General features: G+C 54.9%; 1 protein-coding gene across 3 annotated transcripts; it reads right to left on the bottom strand.

Moving 5' to 3' along the window:
- Positions 1-1,892: 1,892 nt before the first annotated feature.
- Positions 1,893-26,974, bottom strand: RUBCN (rubicon autophagy regulator). Of its 3 annotated transcripts, XM_080350024.1 has the most exons (22): positions 26,913-26,974; positions 20,836-20,989; positions 18,203-18,286; positions 17,174-17,333; positions 16,895-17,001; positions 16,185-16,325; positions 15,810-15,966; positions 15,044-15,589; positions 12,850-12,945; positions 12,569-12,684; positions 11,846-12,047; positions 11,383-11,484; positions 10,521-10,595; positions 7,332-7,392; positions 6,216-6,348; positions 5,710-5,855; positions 5,290-5,354; positions 4,510-4,748; positions 4,055-4,116; positions 3,703-3,856; positions 3,237-3,330; positions 1,893-2,518 (listed from the first exon to the last, which is right to left on the bottom strand). In XM_080350024.1, the coding sequence occupies exons 1-22, from the start codon at positions 26,948-26,950 to the stop codon at positions 2,355-2,357; spliced, it is 3,096 nt and encodes a 1,031-aa protein (XP_080206150.1). In that variant the 5' UTR covers positions 26,951-26,974; the 3' UTR covers positions 1,893-2,354. The 3 variants fall into 3 exon arrangements, with proteins under 3 accessions (XP_080206150.1, XP_080206151.1, XP_080206152.1); XM_080350025.1 differs by lacking the exon at positions 10,521-10,595; XM_080350026.1 differs by lacking the exon at positions 18,203-18,286.
- Between the last annotated feature and the right edge of the window lie 81 nt (positions 26,975-27,055).

Below are 27,055 nucleotides of genomic sequence, written 5' to 3'. Positions count from 1 at the left end.
TATTAACTTAGTTTATTAGGGACGGCATTTTCATTGCTCTCCTGTGCAACAGTCCTGTGGGGAGGGCTCCAGTTGGTGGCTGGGGCAGCCCCTCGCTCTCACTGCCTCGACCAGTTCCAGTGTTAGTTGTAGCGCTTGGTGCTGGGCACAACCCTGCCCTGGAGCCCTCGCCTGGGTTTGTAAGTCCTGCTGCTTCCAGACAAAGTCCATGGTGGAGGGTGGAAACCACAAATAAACCCAAAATCCCTTCACTCTTCTCTAAACATACTCAGTGCTTCTAGAAAGGGACACGGGCAGCCTCCCAGCTGCTGTCCCATAACAGTAAAGTGCTTCAAACAAAACAGGGTGATGGAGGTGTGCTGCAGAGGCAACTCCAAGGAAGGGGATGCCAGATACATGTGGCAGTGGAAAGGTTCAGCCTGGGGTCAGGCAGGACCAAGGCAGAGCAGCCTCTGGCAGCCCTAGGGCTTGCAGAGATGGAGAATGAGCAGGAGAGAAGCTGCTCCCCTTGGGAAAACAAGCAGGAGCAAGGCAGAAGGAGGCAAAACCCCACGCCAGCAAGTAGGGAGCTGAATCTTCTCTCCCGAGCTCGATGTGGCTTTGTCAGGATGCCGCAGAGCACAGGAGATGTTGCCATGCAGCAGCCTGGCCCCAACAGCAAGGCTGGCAGCCACCCTCCCCAGCCAAGCCCTGCGGCCACCTCTCCTGGTCCCAGCCTCTTCCTCCTGACCCTGCCACCCTCGCCAGGGACAGCCCAGGAGGAGTCACATCCCAGCATCCAGCCAGGGCATATGCTGCCAAAGCCACTGCCCCTGGATGCCTCCTGCCAGTGTATTGCTCGCCAGTCCCTCAGCGCCCTCTTGCACTTACACAGGCCACACCATCCTTCCAAACACCTCTGCCACCCCACATCCCACCCATGCTAAGGTGGTGCAGGGTGCCCACCTGTGCCATGGGCTAAAACACTGCACTGCGGGGAATGCTGTGAGGGACCAACCCTTTGCAGCACCCCCGTGCTAAATCCCTCTCCCCCATTGCACGCCCCGTTGTGAGCGGGCTGTCTGAGCACCCTGCTGCACTGCAGCTGGGCAGCCCCAAGGCTTTGCCTGGCTCAGGGACCCCTCTCCCAAGGGCAGCAGGAGATCTGCTGGGAGAGGGGACATCTGGCGACCGCCAGCCCCATCCAGGGGTGAGGAACCAGGAGCAGGGCAGCCCTGGAGGTTTTTACACCGGTGAGTCCCAAGCAGATCACATGCTCCCTAAAGAGGCATTTCAAGCAGCATCTCCTTGGGTGAGAACACACAGTTAAAAATACAAACAACTGCATTAAAAAAATAAAACCAAATCCAGCAGATTAAAAACCAAAAATCAACCTAAAAGAACAAACCAAGACAGAGGCGGGGGGCATGCGGCCAGAGGGCTGAGCCTTGACCCGCATCCCGATGGGTCTCGGGCTAAAGGCAGCTGCACACAAGGCAGGTCCTGGTGCCACCAGAGTGAGGTCCCATGTCACCCTCGGAGGAGGACATGTCCTCCTGAGAGCACAGACTGACATCATGAGAAGGAAGTGGGCTTAGAAGCCTCTCTGACCGCATCTTCCAGCCATTGGGCTCTGTCTCCACCAAAAGTCCAGCAGCACCGGTCCCCTTGTGTGACTGCTCTGGGGACGCTGCCCCTCGGCAGCACCGGCTGTGGGTGAGGGCAGGGAAAGCAGCTCAGCACACAGAGGTGAGGCAGAAATCTGGTTTTCACCACTGCCATCTCCTATTCTCTGACCCTGGAGAGAGAGCAACTGCTCTCTGGCAGTGTCCCAAGGCAGAGTTGAGAAAGGGAACTGTTAAATGTACAACCAACCCCAAACCCCCACCCTCCCTCCGTGCACACCCCCCCAGCAGCAGGACAGGGAATCAGAGGACTCTGAGAGCTGATTTCCCTGCTCTGAGGAGCAGATGTGGCCAGAGCTGCTTCATAGCCAGCTGATGGGCAGAACGTGCCGACCCTTCGGGGGATGCTGCCAGGGAGGAGGACGCAGGGACTGGCAGCACAGCCCTGCCTGGTTCAGCATGAGGGACTGCTTGGAAAGGTCCCTGTTCTGCCTGCAGTATGGGCAGGAGCAGCCGCCTTTCCCCATGCAAAGGCATTGGGGAGCACGAGTGGTACCTGGAGCAGACCCAGATGATGGAAGATGCCCTTTCCCCAGCCCAGCACTACTGCACGGAGAAAAGCAGATCCCTTTGAAACAGCACTCCAGGCCTGGATGATTCTCCTTATCTCAAGTTCATGTGGCTCAGTCTCTGGTGACAAAGGCCATGCATGTAAATAAATCCATGATCTGCTCCTCTGCTGTAACAAGCTCATGTGGCTGACACGGTCTCTGGCTGCTCCAGCTCATCTTCATAGTCAGAGACATAGGAGTCCATGCTCTGCTTGGCCAGCAACTCTCTCCGGGCTTGGAGCCGCTCACAGCGGGGACAGCGGGTGGACTTGAAGCAGGATTTGTGGTAGCAGGCTTTGCACTCTGCAGGGAGACAGGGAGACATGGCTGAGGGCTGGCAGGGGCCGACCTGGACCACCCGGCACCCCACACCCCGGGGAGGGATGCTCCAGGCTCGTCCAGCCATGGCAGAACAAGCACCAGAAGCAGGGATCCAGCACTGCTCTGGTCACAGCAAGAAGTCACACCGCAGGGTCCCTGCACCAGCTTGCAAAGCCTTTGGGAGCACAGGCAGGAGGCTTCGGACTCCGCATAAGGTCCCTCCCCAAACTTTCCTGATTCTCCAAGGAAATAGCGATTGTGCCCTGAGTTTTCTCTGGCACTGTGCTCGCCAAACCAAGGCTTGCATTTTGTCAGGAGCTATTTCAAGCCAGTTCAGAGTTTGGTTCCAGGCTGCAGGGATAAGCTCTGCTTGGCCATTAGTACTGGGTATTATCAAGGATGTCTCCTGAAGGGGCTCGGAGATTTCTTGGCAGGCAGGAGGGCACAGAGGCGAAGCCATCAGGCTTTCTCTGCTCACACAGCATGGTCAGGAAGGGACCTACACACTCCACCCTGCCAGCAGCTCTGGACAAACACCATAATGCTGATCTGCTGTGATAACATGCAGAGACACAGGCCATGCACAGAGGCTGGCTCTGGCTCTGCACCTTTTGCTAGCACAAATGCCACTTAAAACTGAAGAGGCAGATGCTGCTGGCCCCAGGGTCTGTACCCTCCCTGTTTCTCCCCAGCATCTCACCTTCACACGTCCTGCACTTGTTGAGCTCAAAGGGGAAGATGATGTCACCCTCATTCTGGCAGAACTCGCAGATGAAGCCTTTGGCTTGGCACAGCTAGAAGGAGAATAAGTGCAGAAAAAGCAACTAAATGATCCTCATCTCACTGGCAAGCGGGGCAGGAGGCAGAGCAGAGCAGGACAGCATGACACAGTGCTGCTCCAGCCACATGGGACAGCCCTTCTGCAGCACGGAGCACAGCAAGGCAGAATCAACATGTGTCAGGGGCAAGGGAGAGCCAAAGTGGGTAAAAGAAACAACCCACACGTGCTGGGTAGCAGCTCTGTGGAGCAGGCAGGAGCAGCTAGCACTGAATCAGTTAATTCGGTGGCTGCCCTGCATGTCATTGGTTATCTCTGCAGCAAAGCCTGCTCCAAAGCATGCTCCTCATGGTGAGGAGCGTGCAGGAGGCAGACAAGGAGGCCTTACCATGCACTTCTCCACGTGCAAGCTGCCTGCCTTCAGCAGCTCCGTCAGCCGAGGAACCAGGTCCCCCTTCTTCGTGGCGCTGAGGTCGCTCAGCGAGTAGAGGTGCAAATCCTCCGTCAGGTGGCCGGGCACCGCATCGAAGGAGTCCAGGAGGCTGCGGGATGGAGAAACCAGAGCTCAGAGCAAAGCGACTCCACCAAGCCCCTCTCTCCACTGCTTCTGCTCTCCCTCTCCCTGCACTCCCCGCTCCCCCCGGTTGCTTATCACACCGTCTGCACAGATCCCCAGTGCAAACCGCCACGGGACAGATCCCGGACAACAAAACAGCTTCATCTCACAGCCCAGGACTCACTCTTTAGCTAGCCGGCAGGTCTTAAACATGTTCTTCATGTGGAAAAGCTGGATTCGCAGCAGCTGGAGAGGAAGGTGGGAACACGAAGATCAGTAAACAGAGCATGGTCCTTGGCCAAGCAGGTCTGCCCCATTTCTGCGCTGGTGAAACAACCGCAGCTCCTCAGCTGCTGCTACCCAAGTGTTTACACCACGCAGGGCAAAGCGAGAAGAACCATCATCACGTGCCCCAGGAAATAAACCAAAGCCCAGCTGGACACTAGGCAGAAATTCCTTCTGAAATTCCTGCATTACTGGACAAAGAACAAGATGTGAATGGAAACACATGGTGCTGCGGTTTTAAGCCTCAAAATTGGAAATATCTGCTTTTCCTCAGCTTCCCTGGAATATCGTCAACAACTGGCAGCCACCCACCTCACCCAAACCCCACTCAGGAAAGCGTGGAAAGGGTCTTACCCACACTTGGTTGAGGGACTTCACTTTCCGGTACAGGGCAGGATTGATATCCTGCACGTTGAAGAGCGGGTCACTCCAGATCTTGCTCAGCAGATCTTTGGAGAAGTTGCTCACGTAGTACTTGCTGAAGTCCCACTTGCGCAGGATGCGGCTGGGGATGACCGTCTGGGCGTTCTCGTGGCAGCACTGGCAGAAATACTTCCCCAGGTACTCACAGTACCGCAGCCGCTTGATGTAATCTGGCCAAGCCCAAGAGGACAGGGAGGTCAGCCGAGGCATGGGGTCTGCCCAGCCATATACCAGATTCCCAACACTGCTCAGTATTCTACCCTGCCAGTACCTCCTCCAGCCCCAGGGTGTTCAACACTGGCAACTGCAAGCAGCCCTGCTGACTGAAAAAGCCTTTGGACCACAGTCTGGTGCTGTGCAGCCACATCTACCTACACATTCAGGCTGGGCAAAGAGTTGTGCAGCTGTACCCACAGCAGAACCTGCCAAGAGCTTTAGGACCCCAGTAAATGACATTGTCTTAGAACAGTCAACATCTGAAACACCCTCTGAAGGGCGGGCTGGCTGCTATTTGCTTCCACCAGCTCCATGACCTTCTGGGGAAGGTGACTCCTCTGCAGGTGATGCACAGCAAAGTGCAGGCAGAGCTGGAAAAGGCAGCAGAGCATCGCGTCAGTGACTTTGTGCTGAGCTCTGCCACCATTCTGCATCCTCCCACTTGTTCACCAGCTCTTCCCCACCCTCCAGCTACAGGTCAGTCCCAGCACTCACCAGGATCAGTTCGGATGCCACAGCCCGCACACCGATAATTCTGCTTGGCCACAGCCACCTTCCTCCTGCCCAGAGACAGAAGATGACGTGTCAGTCCAGCCCTGACAGCAGCTGGCACCACAGGACAGGCACCGGCACAAGGCTGGATGGCAGAGATGGCCACATCCTTTGCCACTTAAGCGTGGACAACAAAGCCAAGGGGAAAGCCCTGTTGTGTCCCGGTGCACGCCAAGGGCACCAACCGCAGGCACTGGCTCCATCTCACAGCAGCAGCTGCCGGTGGTGATGACTGTGGATTTACCAGGCACAGGGCAGGGACACCCCGGCAGGCAAGCGGGAAGGAGAGGATTATCAGCCTCGGTGTTGATGGAAAAGAGTGGGAAAGGGCAGATCCCCCAGGTGCCCTCTGCAGGTCCTTACGTTGGGGCTGGGTGAACGTTGAAGATGATCTGCGGTCGCGGTGGGGCCCATTCCAGGTTTCCGCGCACCCGAATCCTCAGCTTGTAGATGTCGGCATGTTCTCCGTCATCAGGAGAGATAGGCAGAGAGTTGGGGATGGGCAAGAGCTGGGAGAAGGAGGCAAGAGGGTCAGATCCCTGCCTGGTACCACAGAGGCAATCACCTGGCTGGCTTGCCAGAAACTTGCAGCTGCAGCCCCCTGGAAACTGCCTGGCACTGAGCTGCTGCTCCAGCTGAGTGGGGGCTGGAGAAGGGATGTCCCCAGGGATCCGGGCACTCTGCTGTAGGAGGCTTCAGTGGCAGAGCCCCACTCGGCTGCACCCATCTCTGGACCCTGGATGAAACCCCTCCTCCAGCTCCACAAAGGGATCACTAGGACCAGCAAAGCCTCTGGGCACTGGGCTGAAGCCAGGGGTTCAGGGAAGAGCGACCAAATGCAACCGCTGACCAGGGACTCACACCCCTACCTTCTGTGGGGCGTCGTGCTCGGGGACCAGCCACTCGAATTCAGAGGCAGCCGGGAGCTGCATCCCCTCAAACTGCTTCAGCAAGCCCATGGCCACAGCCTCCGCCGAGTTGGAATTGAGGAAGGAGTGGGATCTAGACAGCAAAGGGAGCGGTTAGTACCAGGTCTCACAGCTCTGCGCTCTTCACAACCCCTGTTCTGGTCCCAGCTCAAGCCAAAAGTGCTCCCTCCAACTCTGGCACCTTATTTCTGCACTGCCATGTAGGCTTAGAATTGATGTACGTGATTGATTTCTGTCTTTGCAGCCGCCCCCGAGCAAAGCTGGCTAAGGGCACAACTGCAACTGTTTAGAAAGGCAAGCAAAACATATCTTACTTAACAAAACCTGTGCCTGTTTGCAGGGGAAGCTGCAAAGAGAGACCCAATGTCTGTATGAGCCAGAAAGTGACCGCTCCCCCAGTACCAACCCACCCTAGAAGCTGCCAAGCATGGACACAGCTTCGTATCTCACCCAATGAGCAAAGGGGTCCCTGCATCCCAAAGGGGTCTTGTTTTCAGAGCATTAATACAGCAGCTGTGCTTAGAACAGGTGATTTACCCCGCTATAGCTCCCACCTCTCCACCCCAGGGCAGTACCACGAAAGGACTGAGCACTTCACGTTTAAGCTGCTGCTGCACTGCACAGAGAGTCTGTGAGCATCACTGTGTGCCAGCCGTTCCACCTCTGGGCCACAGCACTGCAGTGAGGGATGGAGAGGAGTGGCAGCACCGGGTAGTGTAACAGGCTGTCCCAGCTGAGAGAGGACGGCAGGGGAGGCTCAGAGCCAGCAGCGAGCCAGCAGCCAGCCTGGATGCTCCAGGTTATGCCGGGTTCCCTCCCCAGCCTCTTACCCAGCAGGACGTATGAGGATCTCTCCCAGCACCAGTTCCCATCCTATCTACCTCATGTTCATGTAACACGTGAATGATCCTGATCATCCCAGGTGCTTAAGACTGGGACCCAGCTGAAGGGATGTCCACTCCAGTGCAAAACAATAGCTGATGCACAGGGAAGAGCAGAGCTGGGCAGGAAGGGGAACTTGGTACCAAGATGTCCCACCACAAGTTGAAGACGTACATGGACTCCGAGGAGAGAAAGGACTTCCTGCTGGAGTCTGGATTCCTCTTGATGTCTGCATCTGAATCACAAACAGACAAGATGGAGCAGGCAAGGCAAGGCAGGGGGACACACTAATTTCAAACCAAAGCTTCACTGCAAAACTCATCAAGCTGTTCAAAAGCACATGAACTACAGCATCAACTTCTACCAGTGACACGGAGCAGCGAGGAAAAGTGCAGTCTAATCAGTCGCCTGTCGGAGTTACAAGGGAAGGACATGGTGGGATGCTGTGAAAACAGTGAGCCTGGGGTTTGGGGGAGACAAGTGGCTGCAAGGACAGGTCACACACCAAATCCTAGCAGTTACATGGCCAGTACGCACACAGGAGCCAGGAAGGCAGGACAGCAAGGTTAGCAAGAAGGTTTAGTAGCTCTTTACACATAGTATTAGCAATGGGATGCACAACCCTTCTCTCTACTTGACTACAACCCATAAGACAAGACAGTGGCCACAGCTTGGCAATGACTGCAGAGCTGGGGCTGGCAGCCTGAGCCGAACACTCCAGAGATGTGTCAGCATCCATGAGAGCGGGCCAGCAGCCATGGGGACCAGCCCTCTGCAGAGTCCACGGACCTGCCTTGCCCTCCCAAGGAAGAAGAAGTCCAACATAAAGAGCAGAACACTAGGGTCCTGCTCCCTGCCCCCACATCAGTTCCCCAGCAGCCCTGAGCTGCCCCACATCCCTTCTCAGCGCCAGGCCTGGGTACCAGGCAGGACCCAGCGGTACCTTCATCACTCATCTCTTTCTTTCACTCCAGCAGGTTTTGCTGTTAAACTCCGACAGGGAATTCATCTGAATGGCAGAAGGACCCTGGGAGACCCTTCCAGCAGTGCAAGGCAGGCAGAAACTCTGCTTCATCACAGACTCCCGGAACAGGGAAGACGAGCATGGGAGGGGAAAGCACTACAGGTCAGGACAGAAGAGAGGCCAATGCCACAGCCTTCGGCTCAGCGCGTCTCCTGTTTTGTACCTCTGGGGAGCTATAGGAATGGTCTCTGCAGTGAACACGCCACCCCAAAACACAGGCTAGCAGCTTCCCCAACTCAGTGGCCCAGTGCCTGGCTGGGGGAGGGACAGCTCGGGGCCTCTGCTCCGCCACCCCATGCAGGTCGGCTACACAGACCCACACAGAGCCCATCATTCCTGGCCAGGTATCAACCGCACACCATGGCCCAGGGAATTGCAGCCTGGCTGAGCAGAGACAGACACCCCCAAACTGTCAGCTCACCCAGGAAGAGCAGGGCTGCCCTGGACTCACAGAATCACACAATGGTTGGGGTTGGGAGTGACCTCTGGAGATCATCTGGTCCAACCCACCTGCTACAGGAGATTCACCAGAGCAGATCTCACAGGAAGGTGTCCAGGTGGGTTTGAATGTCTTCAGAGAAGGAGACTCCACAACCTCTCTGGGCAACCTGTTCCAGTGCTCTGGCACCCTCAAAGTTTCTCCTCATGTTTAGGTGGAACCTCCTGTGCTTCAATCTGTGTCCATTGCTGTGCTTCAATCTGTGCTTCAGTCTGTGCCCATTGCCACTCATCCTGTCATTGGGCACCACTGAAAGGAGTCTGGTCCATCCTCTTGACATCACAGAATCACAGAATGTCAGGGATTGGGAAGGACTCTGAAAGACCATCCAGTCCAATCCCCCCGCCGGAGCAGGAACACCCAGATGAGGTTACACAGGAAGGTGTCCAGGCAGGTTTTGAATGTCTCTAGAGAAGGAGACATCCACTTGACTCATGCTAGTGGAGCTCAGAATGGATGCTTGACCCTCCTTATTTGACATCCATTGCTAGAAACAGGCACAGGAAAGCATCCTAATGCTAAGCAATCTGCACATCTACATCACGCAAATGGAATTCTGGCTGCAGAAAACAGGGAATTCAGGCAAACAGAGCCTCCTGACCGCGTATGACACTGGTCAGACACAGCTGCCATGCCCTGGTACCTCCAGCTCTGTGCAGGAAGGCACCACATGGTCCTAGACTACGACAAACACGAGCAGAGAGCGGGGCACACACAGCACAGTGTGGGTCACGCGTTGTGGGGGGCAGAGCCAGCACGCTCAGGCACTGCCATCATCTCAGGGATGGCAGAGGGACCCACACCTGACCCCCAACTCCCGCAGGGGCCAGCACTGGGATCCTGCCACCGCTCCCTTAATTGCAGACACTCCCCAAATGCCTTGAGTGAGCTGCCCAAACCACCTCTGCTGCCAATGCTTTCACCAGCTGCGATAGACTCTTGAACAGCCCCCAAACCCAAGGATGTCACCCCAGCCCCCATATGCCAGGTTCAGGCCAGGATGAGCCTGGATTAAACACAGGACACAGCAGGGCAGATGGGGAAGCTCTGAGCACCAGCATCTCCATCAGGAGCAACGTGCTGGTGACAAACACCTGACAGGAGAGATCAGCAGCAGCCCACGTAGGCTGTGCACTTGCTAAAGCAAAGAGGGAGCACATGAAGGTTATTTAAATGTTGCCAGCAGACCAGAAGAACTATCTAGTAGTACTGCAAGCAATAAAAATACTAAGCAAGACCTGGCTGCCCATGATTCTGGTGCCTGGGGTCTCCAGGGTGAACAAACTACCTGCGCCCTGTCTGCTCTCACTACTTCTCCCTCCAGGACTTCTTTCTGGAAGGATTCTTCTCCAAGTCAAGTCTGAACAGGACAGGAAGGGCTGACTGTGGTTCAGATCACAACTACAGCAAAACAGCTCTGCCACGTCAGGCAGGATAATGGTCCCCAAAGCACCTGGGATGGAGACCTGGTCCCACATTGCAGAGGGCTCTGCTCTCATTCAGCCTTCAGCTTCAGCAGCTACAGAGCCACAAAGCTGAGCCATCGGCCCACCAAGCCCTACCCCAGGCAAGCCAGGTCTTCATCACAGCAGACAGGTTGGATATATCCAAAATATTGCATGGCAAAACGCCCCGGGGAATGGAGTGCACAGCAGAGCTCCTCTGCCTCCTCTCTGCTCCATCCTGCCATATCATCTTGCTGTGGCTTTTCTTGCTGACGTCTGGATGACACTTCACAGCTCCCAAATCAGGCAGGTTTCTGAGAAGTGTGCAGGTGCACACACGCCCCCCCCTTGCACACACACGCACACATGCCGCAGGGGAGCACTGCGGGTACTACCTGAGAACAAGGAAGCCATTGACACTGAGAGGCCGTCCTTGGACATTTGAATCAGGTTAGATCCATCGTTACCATCTGTATAACACGGTGATGACAAAACAGTTGACTTCAGTGCTTGAGCCAGGCCAAAGAGAAAGGGCATAACACAAGAGCAGCACTCGCACGAGAGAAGCCCAAAATTGAATTCACACAACCATCCATGGGCTTCAAAGCAGAGCCCAAAATCAGCCCTCAGGGACTGAAATGACAGCTTTGCTGTCAACAGTCATGGGATGAGAAGTTTCTAGCTGGAGACTGGACTGTTCCATCTTCTATTTAAAGTCAGTGAGATGGAGGTACTGCTGAGAAATCAGTCATCCACCCCAGAGGATGAACAAGGCTATGAAGGGACACCCAGGGAGCCAGACAGGTCTCCTGTGGGCAATAAGCTCAGCCACCCAAGCTGCCAGGAGCAGAGACTACAGGTATTACAGGTCAGGATGTGACCAGCACCCACCACTGCCACCCCAGATATAAATGGTCAGAGCTATTGCTCCTTCTGCCTGGGGAGGAGGAGATCAGGACGGCAGCTCTCCCATCCCTCTCCAGCTGTGACAGCCGCTGTGGGGACCAGGCCATGAAATGGAAACCATTCAGAGGCATGAAAGCTAGAGGGTTACAGAGGATTTTGAAGGAAAGTCATGCCATCACATGAAGGAAACTGTTTGCTCTGCCCATGCTCAGAATTCAGCCATTTCTTTAGGAAAAGCCGCCCTGAAGGCCAGAAGGACATGCTCTTCTTCGGCAGGACTGACCTCAACACAACCACACCAAGGAGAAGCCTGTCTCTATGCAAGAGGCCAGTGCAAGCGTTCCCTCCTACCTCGGATCTCGTACTCTTCCACATCCTCCGCGGAGCCGGAGTCAGAGAGGCGCGTGGAGCCGTGGGAGCTGAACTGGGACCCACTGTCTGTCGCCATCAGACCTGGGAGAAATGCAACAAGCCAGGTCATCAATGGAAGTGGTCTGAAGGGTCACTGACAGCTAAGGGAGAAGCTTATAACCAGGTATGGCCAGGGCAGGGAAGGAGAGGTCAAGGATGGGAAATACTATGTGTTAAAAATTAAATTCCATAACTCAGCATCAGCAGCACACAAGTTTTATCTATATATAACATCAGTCCCATTATGGTCTTCAATAGCAGCAGTTTCACAAATCTCTGCAGCACCCTGGTAGCAATATGATTGTTTCCCACGAATGGGCAGGAAGGCAGGATGCTATAAGGACAGGTAACCTGCAGGAAACCCACATCCTGCTACTCAACGAGCCCAAAAGACATCACCCACTGTCTGAGCCCATCTCCTGGCAGGTAGGGAACAGGTGTCTGGTGCGGATTTGCTGGCGCCGGATGCGAATCTTTTGTTTAAGCTCCTGGATCTCCTTGTCGCTGTCTTCCTCCTCTTCCTCCAGCTGCCGGTTCATCATGTTGCATTTCATCAGCTCAATGGCAGCGATCAGGGATTCTGAGATGCTGAAGTGGGCATTCTCCTGCAAGGCAAGAGCAAAAGCATTCAAGGCTCTACCACGGAAAAATTAGGAAGGCTTGGTAAAATCTTGTTCCCCGCCTGTAATAGGAAAGAGCTTATTACTCATGGTGGGTGATAGAAAGACCTTAATCCCTGACAACCCCACGAAACCTGACTCTTCCATGAGGACCTAGAGACTAAAGCCTTATTGGGCACAAAACACAAGGGGCATCCTACGACAAGGGTGTGCAACACACCCCCTCCAGGGAGTCAGCACATGTCCCTGAGGAGCCCCAACACAGAATCATAGAAACATTTCAGTTGGAAGAGACCCTCGGGATCATTGAGTCCAACCATAACCTAACATATGCTGGATGTACAGGTCCTGGCTGCCAGACACCACTGAGGAATTCAGTCATAAAGTTCTGTGCACACCTCTACAGCAGGAAATACTATGGGATTATCTTCCCCACAGAAGGAAGTATCACTGAGCCTGCAGTGAGACGTTCTCCAACGCGCACAGGCTGCTGCTGCCTCCCTCACCTTCTCCAGGTCTGCACAGCTGCCAAAGTCCTGCTCAGAGAGGTAGCTGATGAGGGACTGCCCTTCCGAGGGTCTTCTGAACATCCCCTCCCCCGAGCTCATGTACTGGCCAGAGTCTAGAAAAGCAAGAGACAAACATATGATGGAAGGACCTGCTGCTCACCCCGTGCTGCTGTGCCCAACCAGCATCTCACAAGCAGGCGCCAGCAACTGAGGCCACCACAGCTGATGGAGGAGCCTGACCAGGAGGGAGAGTCCCCGCTGAGGCTGGATGCACTCACCGTACTCCATGTAGAGGGAGCTGGGTGTGCTCAGCTCGCTGCTCTGGGTGGAAGCACAGACCGGCCTCCTCCCTCCGCCTGCATCGCCATGGGACTCTGGAAAGGGAAGACAACACCAGAGAGACATCAGTATCCCCAAGGTGCCCAGCCCACAGCACAGGGTGAAATGGAAGGGGTTCAACATCACACAGACAGGCACAAACGGATGGGAAGCAAGGAGGAACACCCTCCTGCTCCGTGCCATGGCTGAGCGCAGGACCAGGAGGGAACAAAGCTCAAGGGGCATTCCAGGCAAGAGAAGAGAAAGGGAAAGAAGGAGAGAAACTCATGAGAGCCATGGAGCAGTCAAGTCCTGAGCCTTCCTCTCTTTAACACCTGGCAGAGCTGGGGGATGCAAGAGCCTTCAGCAAGGGCCTCTGCCAGCCCCTTCATCCTGCTGGAGCATCTCTGAGGGAAGAGTGATCCCCAGGGCAGAGAGCCAGGAGACAAGGGGAAACCTGAGCAGCCAGGGGATCTGTGGGCCTCCCAGCCCTGCAAAGCATCCTGGACAACGGCAAAAGGAGGCATCTGAAGGACATGCTCTTGCTCAACTAGAAGCCAGGGTTCCCTGCACACAACCCTGGAACTGGGTCTGCAGTGCCCAAGGTGACCTACACGGGCTGTGGGCAGGGCTGTGCTCCACCACACACCACAGTCCAGGTCTGAGCTGGGCTGAGCCAGCGGGGACTGCCAGGAGCTGGACCAACAGCAGCTGGTGCTTCATGGAGAGCGTCCAGATGGAGCAGCTGGGTGACCGGAGAACTGCTCAAGGAGACTGAACCCCCCCGACTGGAGTGTACAGCGGAGAGCTACAGAGATGATGAGGGGTCTAAAGCACCTTTCTTATGAGGAGAGACTGAGAGAGCTGGGTGCGTTCAGCCTGGAGAAGAAAAGGCTGAGAGGGGATCTCATCAATATTTATGAATATCTCAAGGGTGGGTGTCAAGAGGATGGGATCAGACTCCTTTCAGTGGTGCCCAACAATAGGACGAGGGGCAGTGGGCACAGATTGAAGCACAGGAGGTTCCACCTAAACATGAGGAGAAATGTCTTTACTTTGAGGGTGCCAGAGCACTGGAACAGGCTGCCCAGAGAGGTTGTGGAGTCTCCTTCTCTGGAGACATTCAAACCCACCTGGACACATTCCTGTGTGATCTGCTCTGGGTGAACCTGCTTTAGCAGGTGGGCTGGACTAGATCATCTCCAGAGGTCCCTTCCAACCTCTCCTCTCCTCTCCTGTCCTGGCTCCCAAGGTGGTGGGGTGAGGGAAGGGTAGGGATCACAGCTCAGGGACTTGGTGGCCAACGCTCCCTAACGCCATGCAGGGGAGCTAGGCACCCTTCTGGGTCTGGTCCACTGCTCCCAAAAAACAAGCTGGGGTCTTCAGCCAGGTCACATGCATAAACCTGCCCACCCTTCAAAGCACCAGCTGGGGCAGAAGGAAGAGGGTTTTTTTGTTTTCTAAATGGACAGTAATGGGTTGATGGAAATCCTGACTTGATGTAATGATCACTGATGAAGAGCTGTTATACTGGCTCCCAAACCTGCCACTGGATCTTCTATTATAATGGTGATATCCCTGAGGCCTCCTGGGCAGACAGAGGAGGAGAAGGGCAGCATTAAGGAAGAGAAAACAGAGACAGACTTGTTACTACTCAGCAAGGACCTCCACTTCTCCCATGAAGACAGCACTGGTTGGGCAGACTCCCCCAGACTGGTTGTCCCATCACATCCCACTCCCACCATGCATTCACCCACTCCAGGGCACAGCAGAACCCAGAAGGTTACCAGCAGGATGACAATCTACCAGTAGGATGAGCCCAAGTGCCCTGCCATGGTGTCATGCCCCAGCCAGGCATGGCCAGCAGAGAAGCAGGACAGCTAATGCCAGGACATTGCTGCTGTTTTCTAAGTTTTTGGTAAAAGCTGCCAATGTCAATAACAGCCAGGCCCAGGGCACTCCAGGAAGCAAGATGTCAGTCCATCACTCCAGTGTGGAGCAGTAAAGCTAAGGGCAAAGACCAAACTTCCCAACCGCTCACCCACTGTTTCCCTTGCCGACAGGATCCATGGAGTCAAAGGGGTTGCCAGGATCAGCCTCTGGCACCGGGGACTCCCACACCCCAAAGCCATCCCAGAAAGCCCGTCCTGTTACCGTGCAACTTCCCCGAAGCCACGTTGGTGTCGGAGTGCGAGCGCACGTGGCTCTTCTTGAGGATGCTTTGGGGAGCTGACGACTGTCCCTCTGAGAAGCTGGACCGGCGCAACAGGCTCAGGCCCCTGCCTCCACCTCCGCTTGCCCCCTGCTCCCCCAGGGATGAGACCGAGTCCAGCTTCTGCGAGCTGCTGGAGGAGAAGAGTTTGGAGCTACTGCTCTTGGTGCTGTTGGTGCTGGCGCTGCTGCACGCCCGGCCCCGGCGCCCCAAGTTCCCGATGGCCAGGTACTCCGGCCCGTCGTTAGCGTCGCTCTGCGGATCATCCTGACTGCCCGTCCAAGTGTCTTCGCTCTGGCTGGTGGTGCTGGAGCTCATCTCGCTGGCCAGAGAGAAGGGGTCTTTGGGTGAGGGGACGTGGAAGGCGCTGACAGAGCCGGGCTGCTCCAAGGGGGACCTGCCCTCGCTGAAGGAGGACCGGCTGGACGGGCAGCACTCCTGGGGCTGGCTGGCACCGGAGCTCACGGAGGAGCTCGCTGGTCTCCTGTCTGGACAGAGACAGGAGCAGGAAGTCACAAACCCTGGCACAAGCAGAGCACTCTACAGCAATAAGTTTGTAACCTACCCACCATAAGCAAAGCCAGGGATCTCCCTCCCAAAGTGGGCAGACATCTTCTTGCACCCATCCACCACAATGAACCCAAGAGCAGAAAAAAAGGCAAAGTCTTTTATGGGTCTATCCTGAGCTTCCCAGCCCACCCTCGCTACCTGAGAGGCCAGAGGAGGCTGGATGGTGCAGGCTGGAGAAGGACCCAAAGCAGCGCTGCTGTGCGCAGCCTGGAGTGGGGACATACGGGGATGCAGGGAGGGCAGTCAGGCTCTGACTCTTGGTCACTGAAGGTGGAATGTCACTCTTCCTGGTAAGCTGAAGAGAGGTGGCATCATTAATAAATCAGCATTTACAGGGCTACACGACAAAGGAGCAGCAAGAGAAAGGAATTGACCTGCAAGTGCCTGCTCAGCAGCCAGCAAGGGATGCAGCAGCACTGGGGGCAGGGGGATGGGGAGGGAAAAGCATTGCGGTGCAGGAGGGAAGCGGCTCTTTGTTCGCAGCTACACCACAGGCTCCCATCAGGAAATTACCAGGCTCCCAGCGAAATGATCCAGGCAGCCCAGCGCCCCGGGCAGATGGCTCTCGTGTCCTTCAGCGTCGTGGTCACACAGCTCTCTTGTCCCAGCAGAAGGACCTGATGCGCACAGGGATGGCAGTGACGTGCCGGCCAGCTGAAAGAACACAGCCCCCATTTAATGAAGCCTCATTAATTGCCTTCCTCTGGGGAGCTCTGTGCAAAGAAAGCAGCTGCTGTTCCCCTCCTCTGGAGAGGGGGCAGCTGGTGCAGGGCTGCACAGGGGTCACTGGCGTCACCAGCAGGAGTGGGCACCCAGGTGTCCTGGTGCTGTCCATCCGCTCTGAGGATGGCTGACCTTTACAACTGTGCAGCTCTGCCTGCCAGCTCTGAAACCTGAGGCTGTTGGAGATATCTTGGAGGTGTGTTTTACAAGGAACCAGTCCTCAGGTCCTCATACTCAAACCCGCAATGCCAGCCAGATGTGAGGTACCTCACTACAGGCTCCACACAGCCATCTTCCCCACCCCAACCCCCGCCAGGCTCACACTAGCAGCTCAGGGACCAGTTCACCACTCTTCTCCCCTCTTGGAGCTCCTTTTGCTACTTCCAAGTCCAGCCCCTTGTCCAAGGGCTCCACATGCCCTGAATGAGACCTCGCATGAGCAGCCACAGCCAGCCGGTGTCTGGAGAGAGCCAGGTGGAAAAGCTGGGACCTCAACTCACCATGGAGGTGTCAATCTGAGCCAGAAGCCTGGGGTTGTTCTGCTCGACAGCCTCCAGGCACTGCAGCATGGCCGTGACGTGGGCGTCACTGAGCAGGAAGGCAGTGTCTGAGGAGAGAAAACTGCTGGTCAGGGGGGATCCCTCTCACCGGGTTTGACAGTGCCAGTTGCTCACACACAAACCACTTTTTCTGCCATCCCCCCTCCCTCCCACGTGGCTTGGGAACACCACTAGCTAGATATTTTTTTACTAAGAAGGAAAAGGCCCGTTGCTCTTTACCTGTGTAGAATTTCCTGATGTACTGCCGGTTCCCCAGGAGCGGTCTCAGCTGTGCCGACAGGCAGTGGCACTGCAGGCTGTGCTGCAGCCACAGCTGCGCGATGGCCTGGTCCCCCGGGCCCTCTGGGCTGGGCTGGCCGCTCTCCTGCAGGCTGATGAACTGGGGAGGGATGCCAGGCACAGGTTAAGGCATGCAGAGGCAAGGGGGGGAGCAGGGATTGTTCCACCGCACGGCTTTGGTTCCCCCTCCGATAACTGTCACTGCCAGCGGGAAGGACATGTCCCGGCAGCTTCCCAGCCACCAGGGAGAAACAAGGCTTCAAAGGTCAGCCAGTGACCAAAGTCCTCCCACAGCCACCAGCACTATGAATTTCTCTGGCACACTCTCCCACCCATGTGCCTCACCCCTGACCTGGAGGGACCCCATGCTCCCAAATCCAAGCTGACCCCAGCGGTGACCATCATGTTCTTGTTGACACATTAACTGGGGAAGCTGAGCTGCTGCAGCTTGTAGAGCTGGACTGGGGTCACACCCCACATCCCCCCCGCAGCAGGATGGACACAGGGACCACCAGTGGTCAGTCCCTTGTGCCCAGCCACAGTAGGAGCTATGGACGTCAGCACAGGGCAGCCAAAGAACGAGAAAATCCCCATGTGCCAGCGGTCGGCACAAGCCAGGAATGGAAGAACCAAATGGTCAAGGCACAACCCAGAAACGGGACGGCCCAGACCTTTAGAGATTTGCATAGATGCATGAATCACTCCTGCACACACACAAGAGCTGCTTGTGCCGGTTCCCTTGGAGATGTTCGCTGCAGCCAGCTGAGCCGAGCTGGAGACTGGCCTGGGAGAAATAAGCAGCCGATTGTCTCAGCCCAAGACACACTGAGTTCCCAGGACGTGGCTTGTGCACAAACACGCGGCTGCTTCAGCCTCCAGAAGCCGTGGAGCCACTTTACGCATGCCAGGGTATCAGCCAAGGCGCCACTATCCCCACTGTGCACACGCAGCCACCCCACCAGAACCCACCTTCTCCAGGTGATGAGCAGAGCTGGGACTCAGCCAGCGAATGTCCTTCACAAACTGCCAGTAATCCTTCTGCCTGCAGCACACCTGCCCGGGACAGGCACCGTTAGACTCCACCACACACATCCCACTTCAACAACAGCATCCCCCACTAGTCCCAGGCTACCATGAGAGGACAGTACCCAATACCAGCAACAGGGGCCAGAACACAGAGGAAGAGCAGCGCTGCTCTACAGAGAAACAACACAAGTGTGTAACGCAGTTTTGTAGATCAAGGGATCTAGTAAAAAAAAAACACTGGCTTGATGTAGGTAAGTTGTCTCCTGTCCCTCCTACGGTGACCTCTCAGTTGTGGTCAGCCCACAGGCAACCACACAACAGATCCCCTGGCACTGAAGGGCTCACACCCCTGCAGCAGTGCAATATGGATCTCAAGGGCACCTCATCGGTGGATCGGGGAGCAGAAGCTGCACCTCTGCTGCCAGGCAGGTGAGGGCATACGGACAGGAGACAGGAACGGACCACAGGTGCCAGCTGCACCTACAACAAAGCGTGTTTTTGGGCTCAGCTCTTCCTGAGTCCTCCCAACCACTCTGCGTGGCTATGTCACATATGTGTTCCTGGTCCTTTGAAGGTGTGTGAAGTTCAAGGTTGACCAAGTTCCCAAGTCACTGTTCCCCTCCCTGCCAGAGCAGGACCTGGAGGGAAGCCCTGACAGCGCCGAGAGCCAGACCTCAGAGAGGAGACACAGAGGGCAACGTGGAAACACCTCCTAGCAAAACCAGCAGCCACCGCTGTCTCCTGATGGAAGCCACCACTGAGGACACCAGAGCAGCTGAGCACGCCAGGTAAGAAAACCGGTGTTGCGTTTCTACCAGCTCCCTGCTGCTGTTCGCCTCAGCTTTATCCAGACTATCAGTTGTTCTTTTTCTTAGTTATTCTTCACATTAAAGAGGAACTGCAGCAGAGTTGCTGTTTTCCTCGCCACCCCACCGGCTGTAAACACAGCCCCAAAATGTCTCTCTTCACCAAAAGGCCGATTTTTTTCTTTTTCCTCCATCTCTGTTTCCTCTTTCACAAGCATCAGAGGAATGGGCTTGGTTTTGTGGCTTATTTGTTTGGGAGGGCTGATTTGTTTCTTTAAAACTAGAGAACTAACATGCCTGTTTTAGTCCTCTAGACTGAACTGAGGTTTTCTGCACAAATAAATAAAAATCGCTCAAAAGTTTAAAAACCTCTTACTCTAGTTCTCCTTAGACATACATACGGATTTTTTTGCCTTTATTTATTCCCACTTGTATGAAAAAAAAGTTGATAAGAAAATAATAAGTAAAAGGAAGTGTTTTGCTGGAGCAACTATGAGAAAACTGGTGTCAGGAAGCTGTATTTTCAGAGGCCTCCCTTGGCAGCTTGTATAGCTGAATTGGTTCACACGTGCTTGGGCAGGGGAGGCATTTCTAGGTAAAAGAGCTGCCTTTGCCCATAGTAAAAGCAACACACCATCCCACTTCACAGGTCTGGCATGAACAGTTACCAACAGACAAGTATAAAGCATTTCAGCCTCACTTCCTGAAGCTTATCAATAGCACGTCTGTCAGAAGGAAGCACTGCGCTCCTCACATGCCAAAGGCAGCTCTTCTGTCCGCAGATCTCCAAAAACTCCCTGACCTGCATCGCTGGGGATTAACAGGAACAGAGAAATGCCATAACAAGAGGTGGTTGTAAACTTAATACATTTAGGGAGCAAAGCACCCTGCTGGGCTGAGCTGCTGGCTCTTCCTGGAGCCTTATTAGCTGGAGTGTGGTGTTGCACAGGTGCGGTTCTCCTGCTCCTGGACCAAGCTGGCCCGTGCAAACTGCTGGCGGCTGCTCTGCATCCCTCACTGCTCTGCATTGCTCAGTGCTCTGCATCGCTCACCGCTCTGCATCGCTCACCGCTCTGCTGATCTCCGGGTAGCAGGCTAGGAAGCCTGTCCCAAGGCATGCCCTGCAGACTCACTGCAACTTTCCATTGTAAATTAATTGTGGTGGTAATTGCAAGGTGAAGGGGAGATCTTCAGGTCTCTGCACACAAGTGGGAAAGAGAAATTCTTCCAGGCAGCCATGAAGCGGGGAATGGCTGGGTGAGCAACTGCAAGGAACAAAGAGAGCCTGGAAAGAGAGACCCCATTCATGCAGAGTGTGGATTCAGCTGCCAGCTCCTGTTATTAACACAGCTATCCAGAAATACTAAAGATGCGAGGTTTCTCTTGCCAGTCCTGGCTGGGAAGTTGTCCAAGTGCACACGATATGGGGCTGACTCATCGCAAATGCAACTTCATTGCTGGGCTGCAGCAGGACGATGGGGAAGAGGAGATGGCCTCAGCGCGGGAGGCGCAGGTACTTAGCAAAACTATGTCAAAGGTGGATGATATAGAAAGAATACGCACTCATGTCCCTCTGACAACCACAGCGATCGCCAGGCAAGTTCAGTCCCTGCTTCAATGATTTCTAACACTGCTACAAGCGTTGTACTCGCTCTACGAGCACTGAAGCAAGCTGCAAGCTGCTGCTGCTCATAACAGGCACCGAAACTGGTACAGACAGACTGCAGCGCTGGCAGGACAGACAGCAGTGCTGGCAGGACAAAGACCTACCTTGTCGTGGATGAGCCCGTGGTAGAGGATGCTGTGCATGTCTCTGCAGAGCCGTTCCAAGCCGCCATACTTGGACCAGACATTCGGGTTGCTGGTGGACACCAAACCTTCCACTGTGGTCTTCAGGTTGCCTAGAAGCTTCCAGTGCTCCTTCCTGCAGAGGAACACAGCGAGTTGCAGCAGATACACAGCAAGAGGAGCTTCACAATGGGACCAGAGTGTTGCACTCTCTCCAAGGTCAGGCTGAAACCTTTGGTGGTCCAGAAGCTAGCAAAGGTGAGCTAAAGGACTTTATATCTCCCTGTAGTCTCCCGTGCACAGTTTGTGGACAAGAGGCCCTATCATAATGATGCTTGTGATGACCAATGTGATCTCAGAAGACAGCCAGAACAAAGACTCCTGCAACACACCATCTGCTTAGTACAGGCGAACAAAGCTGGGGGACATCTTCCCAGCCAGCCTCTTGCTTGCTTCACTCACACCCTGCATCAGAGACTGTTCAGAGCATCAGCCCATCAGGAGCAAAGCAGCTGTAAGGTGATGGCACGATGTCCAATACATCTAAAGACACTGGCCATGCTGCTCTTGCATTTATAGAGTCCAAAACACACTGCTTGAGCGGTCCAGCACCGTCAGGATGCAGAGATGCTCCCCTCCAAGCTCGGCAACTCGTCACCTGCATCCCCACCTCTGCAGCTGCTCTCTGGCCCCAGAGCTGCTGTGGGCACCAGTTGACTTTCTTGCACAGGGTTCATCACATTCTGGACAGAGATGAGCAAACTACAGGTGTACTCTAGAGCTCGCACAGCATTTCTAATTGATATCAAGCCCCTCGGCTGTACTGTGTATAACAAGAAATCACCATTATGCGCCATAAAGTGGGAGTGATGGTGCAGAGAGGTAAAATCATTTGCCTATGCAAAAGCAACTTTGCAGAAGGAAGCCTTAGATGACTGAGATCTCCCTCAAGCTGTTTGACAGCATTGCCAGAGGAATAGCGGCTGTCAGGAACATGTATTGACATAGGAGACACTCCCTCAGAAACAACAGGAATGTTGCAAAGTATATTCGGGGATGTAAATGCCAAAAAACGTGCCTCCGCAGGGTGTGTAAGAAAAGCACTGGGGCTAACAACTCAGAATGAAAGACCAGCTTTGCAGCTGGCAAGAAACAAGTCAGTGTCTCAGACATTAATCCCTCTCATCACCCAAAACAAACTGGATTTCCAAAGCAAAAGAAAGCAAAGGAAAATAATTTTAAAACAAACAACATTAATTAAAATCGCTGACATTTTCATCTTTGTGGATGAAAGTGTGGACTGCACACCTGTTGCACAAAGGCACTAAGCAGTAACATAATCCTGATACTTAAAACCAAGCTTTTCTCATCAATATTCTATTTCTGCAACTTGTTTGTTATTGCAAAATTGATTAAGTGAACAAACAGATAACCAAATACTGGCTCTACTTCAAGCTCCCACTCCCATCATGAGGTCTCCCCAGCAAATCCTCACCACGTTCAATGCTCACCTATGCTTATACCACGCAGAAGCCAACCCATGCCACCAGCAAAGCCTGTCACCCTGACAGCACACGAGCTCTAGAACACCACTGCAATGCATAAAGATGTATATCTTTATGATGTACTCAGACTAACAAGCACAGTTAGGGTTTGTCTCAGGAGAGACTGAAGAAGAAAGCACGAATATCAATCCCAAGCAGCTTCCTGAAGGAGATCCCGCTCAGGGAGACACAGAAAACCAATCTAGTCACTATTCTGAATTTATGGGCTTTTCTCACCCCTGCCCTGAGGGATGAAGATGATCTTTGACCAGGGACTGGTGATGCCGCTCTGGCCATCTACTGATGCCCTCATCTGCAGTATCATCGCTCCCTGGTCAAAGACCATCTGCAGCCACCAAGCTCAAAAGCTCACCAGCTCCTCCCCAAGATAAATCTAACGCTCAGAGTTAGGAAACGCAAGTGAAAGCTCGGTAACGCTGCAGATCTTCCAAGTCAGTGAGTCAGGGAAACTCCCTGTTCTTTCTTTCACGCTATAAAAAGCAGGCGATGCACACGAGGGTGCGGGAGTAGGACACACAGAGCTGTGCCTTACCAAATGATCTGTCTTGTTCAAGGAGTTCCTCCCTAGAGGTAGGAAACCAGGATCCAACACTCTCCCTCCTAACACACGGGAGACTAAGGTTAAGCAAGCCTCAAACAAAATAACCTCAAAATGTTAAAACATTGGACTCAGAAACACAGAGGGAACAAGCAGTGCAATGAAAGCACTTTTGCAGAGGGGATTCAGAAGCTACCAAAAGTGAATTAAACACCTGTAAGACAGTAAGGATCCCATGGGACTCGTTGGCCCAAAGCAGTTGACAAGTTGGATGCACAAAATCCTACTGATACCTAAAACCCAGCTGTTTCTGGGCTGGAACCATGTTCATGCTGAAAAGCATACGGTGACACAAGGATGAAGAAATGAAGACTCATATATTTGGCTGCAGGTGGCCGGGACACCGAGGGCAAGCGCAGCTAACCACATTTCAGCTTTGACCGGACTCATGGGTTAACCCCAAATTAGTGGCAGTTTGCTCCCTCCCACTGGCAGAGCCTGAGCCTGGGCTGCCAGAAGGGTTGGCAAAAGCCTGAGTCTCAGCTGCCCTCAAGTTCCCCGTTTCAGCAGATGTTTGGAGCAACACTAAGAAATCTGCTTGGTTTTTCCTGAATAACTAGACTTCTCCTTTGCTAGTGCTAAAGAAAGCCTGAGATAAGGTAAGGCCCATCTCATATCACATCATGAAAACATTCTGATGTACAGAAGGGCAAAGTGAGCAACACACCCCAGGGAGGTCACAGTACATGAGCAGAGCTTCCCCTGCAAGAAACTGACGTGCTTCTGCTCCCCTGCTCCAGCAGAGCCTGGTTCTTGCAGTCAGAAGGGCCGATGGTGTTTGCAGGGGCCATCGCTGGTGCATTGCTGAGACCTCTGCCGTACCCCTCGCTTCTCTTAAATACAACCTCTATCCAGCCTCCAATTTGAGCCACCAGCTCCATAAATTTGGTGCTGAGTTTCCTTGCTTTACCACCACAAAGTCTTTCTTCAGGTACAGCAACATCAACCTGCCACCAGGAACTGTTCCAAACAGAACCGAACGTTTTGCACTGGAGTGATAAAAGACAGAATCCGGCCTTGGAGCAAGAAATGGCTTAATGCCAGTGTTGATTACTACAAGAGGGAAATGCTGCTTGCTCACACAAAGCTTTCTCAGCCCCTCCATGCTGGCAAGGGTAGGAACTTCTCTTGGTCCAAGTCAGCAAAGGTGACTCACGGTCGAAACAGGGAGCCATGCTGCTGACTCAGGTGAACTTCATTTAAAATAAAACAAATCCCTAGTTATTTCCAAAACAGAATCACACAGGTAGCTAGTGTTAAAAAAAAAATAAAAATGAAGCTTGTTTTTCTTGTGAACAACATCTGCTGTGTCTCTGTCTGTGCTCTGCAGGCAGCACTTGGCAATGCGGCTTGAACTGTCCTCTACCTGGAGGAGTTTCTCGATCCTTCTTAGCGCACTAAAAAGATCGGGCTGAGGATGCCGAGGTCGTGGAGGGACTTCCACCAGGTCTCCAAGGACACTCCTGTGCCAGCTGTCAGCTCCTCCTGCGGATCCCGAAGGCGTCGCGGAACGCACTGCTGCGCACAGCCTGCTCCCGCCTCGCCGAACCCGGGTCTCCCAGACAACCAGCAGCCCCTTCCCCAGGCTCCCCCGCCTGCTCCTCCAGCAGGCACGGCACTGCTGGGAAATGGGATTATAAGTAAGGCAGGCTTCGCGCAATTCATCTGCAGCCACGGGGAGCGGCTGATGAGGCAGAGGAAGCCAAGAGAGAGCTCTGCCAGCCCAGCAGCGCCGGATGGGGAGAGCGGAGCAGGCTGGCTGGGAAACCGAAACACAGGGCTGAAACGCAGGGCTGCTTGCACTGCTGCTAAAACAGTAGGCACAGCCACAAAAGGCTCCCCCAGCAAATGCAGCCCAGAGCTGCTGCTTGCCAAAGCAGCCTTGCTTCACACTAGCAAAGGAAGAGGGAAGAAAATAGGGATCAAAGGTGGTTTTTAGGCTTCTCCCAGCAAATAGTTTTGCCTGCTCATCCTGGCAAAGCCTCCTGTGGAGCAGGGATGGTGTCCAACAAGCATGCTGGCAGCCAGAGGCAGCGACAGGCAGAGCAGACCCCAACACAACCCACCTCCCTGGGACCAGCCGCTCACCGTCCTCCATCGCTCCCAGGGCAGGTTCCCCTTAGGCAGCCGTCAGTCACAGCCACCACCCATAGCAAAACAGCACCTCGCCAGGAACTAAAATGCTAAACCATTTGCACAAAGGACAACACGGCTCTGCAAGGCCCATGCCAGGATCCTCCCCAGTGCATCAGTGACAGCCAGAACAAACAAACCCCTCGTGTGCCAGCACCGGAGGGGACGATGCCCTCCTTGTCCCCACAGGAGGGCTGGGGGTGGCACCACGTCAGCCCTATTAGTCACACGATGGTTGAGACTGGTAGTGCAGGACGTGCACTTGCCAAGGCAAGGAAATGCACAAGGATGATTCTGGAAAGAAAAAGAAGTGAATGGTGTCAATTCCTTTTACCCTTCCGAACCTGCTGGGTGTGAAGCATTAGCTAAAGCGGGAGAACACCTTGAACCCTGCAGATCAAAAGGCACCCCAAACCTGCACTATAGCTTTAAAAGCACAAGTACATTTTCCCAGCTGATATTGCTAGCAGGAACAGAGCAGCTAGCTGCGCCCCTCAGATAAGGAATGCTTCTCTCCCATATCAAGTTTCAGCTGCTCCCTCCTCCCAAGCCAACACTCCCATTCCCATCCAACATCCATCCTGCGCTCCTGAGCACCATGGCAAAACCAAAGCACAGAGCGAAGGCTGAAGACATGCAAAAACCTGAAGCAAATAGGACTCATCATCAAAACACCTCCAGGGAACCATCTGTGCTGCTTTTATAAATGCTAACGAGAAAAACTGTGCCTAAAGCGTAAATGAAGACCACGGACGCGAAGCCACCACAGCACAGCCATTCTCACCAGCAGCCACGTGCAGGGCCTCGCCTGCAGAAAGAAAGAGAAGCTGAAGGTTTCTTTTCAGCACCTAGAAGAGGGTAGGGAGACAGGAGCCAAAAGCAGCAAAGCTGCAGAGCCACCGGAACGGCAGCATGGCGCTAGGGCGGGATGGCTTCGCCCTTAAGTACAAGGCGTGCGAAGCAGAGGCTGGGTAGCTGCTCATGGAGCGTTGCTGTCCCAACATGGTGATGACAGAGCATCAGGTATCGAGGGCACACGTCTGTGGCCGTCACAGCCCCTCTGGCAGCCAAAAACTTGGCCAGGGCAGGGAGCAGAGCGATGCACCGGTCCTGGCTGGGTGATGGCCACATGCTGCTCTGACAGCCCACGCCACCGTGTGCTTCCTCCCCACGAGGGACCAAACCGGGGGCAGCACGCACACTCTGAAAGCGCCAATCCCCACCCAGCACAGGGGGGCTTTGCTTCCTCGCAGGCTGCCCCCAGGTACTCCTCCATCCATGCCCTGGGTGTTGCACACACACGGCCGCCCCTGCCCACGCAGCAGGCGAGGTCCCCCGGGCACCCCCAGCGCTCCCCCGGTACCAGGCGCACACCAGCACTACTGCCACCCGTGTTCTTGCAGGCGCATCCCGCGCTCCTGCCGTGTCCTGGATAACCCGCCTGCACACACGCCCCGTCACCCCACGCGTGCACCCCCCGTGCGCACAGAAGACCCCGTCCCCACGCGCGGCTCGCCCCGGTGCCCGCGCACACAGCGCACGGCTCAGCGCACACACGCTCCCCCACGGCGCCGGCACAGACACGCACGCGGGGCATCGTGCCCTGCCCACTGCGCGCCCCCCACCCCGTGTCACGCCTCCCCCGCGTCCCCTGTCCCCCGGTACGCTGACACCTCCTGCCGCCACACACGCACCCACCGGCGTGTCACGCACACGCGCCCGTGCCCGGCCCCCCCCGGCGCGTCCCCCCGGCGCGGCCCCACCTGCTCTCCCCGCGCCCCTGGCGGGGCCCGATCTCCATCCCGGCGGCGCCGCCGCCACCCACCGCCGCGCCACCGTCACGTGGCAGCCAGCGCCCCGCCCCGCCCCCGCGGACTACAGCTCCCAGCAGCCTCCGCGCGGCGGG

Source organism: Nesoenas mayeri (genome assembly GCF_963082525.1).
Source record: "Nesoenas mayeri genome assembly, chromosome: 9".
Lineage (NCBI taxonomy): Eukaryota > Metazoa > Chordata > Aves > Columbiformes > Columbidae > Nesoenas > Nesoenas mayeri.
Note: the sequence above shows the minus strand (reverse complement) of the source record. Positions and strands in the feature narration are given on the sequence as shown.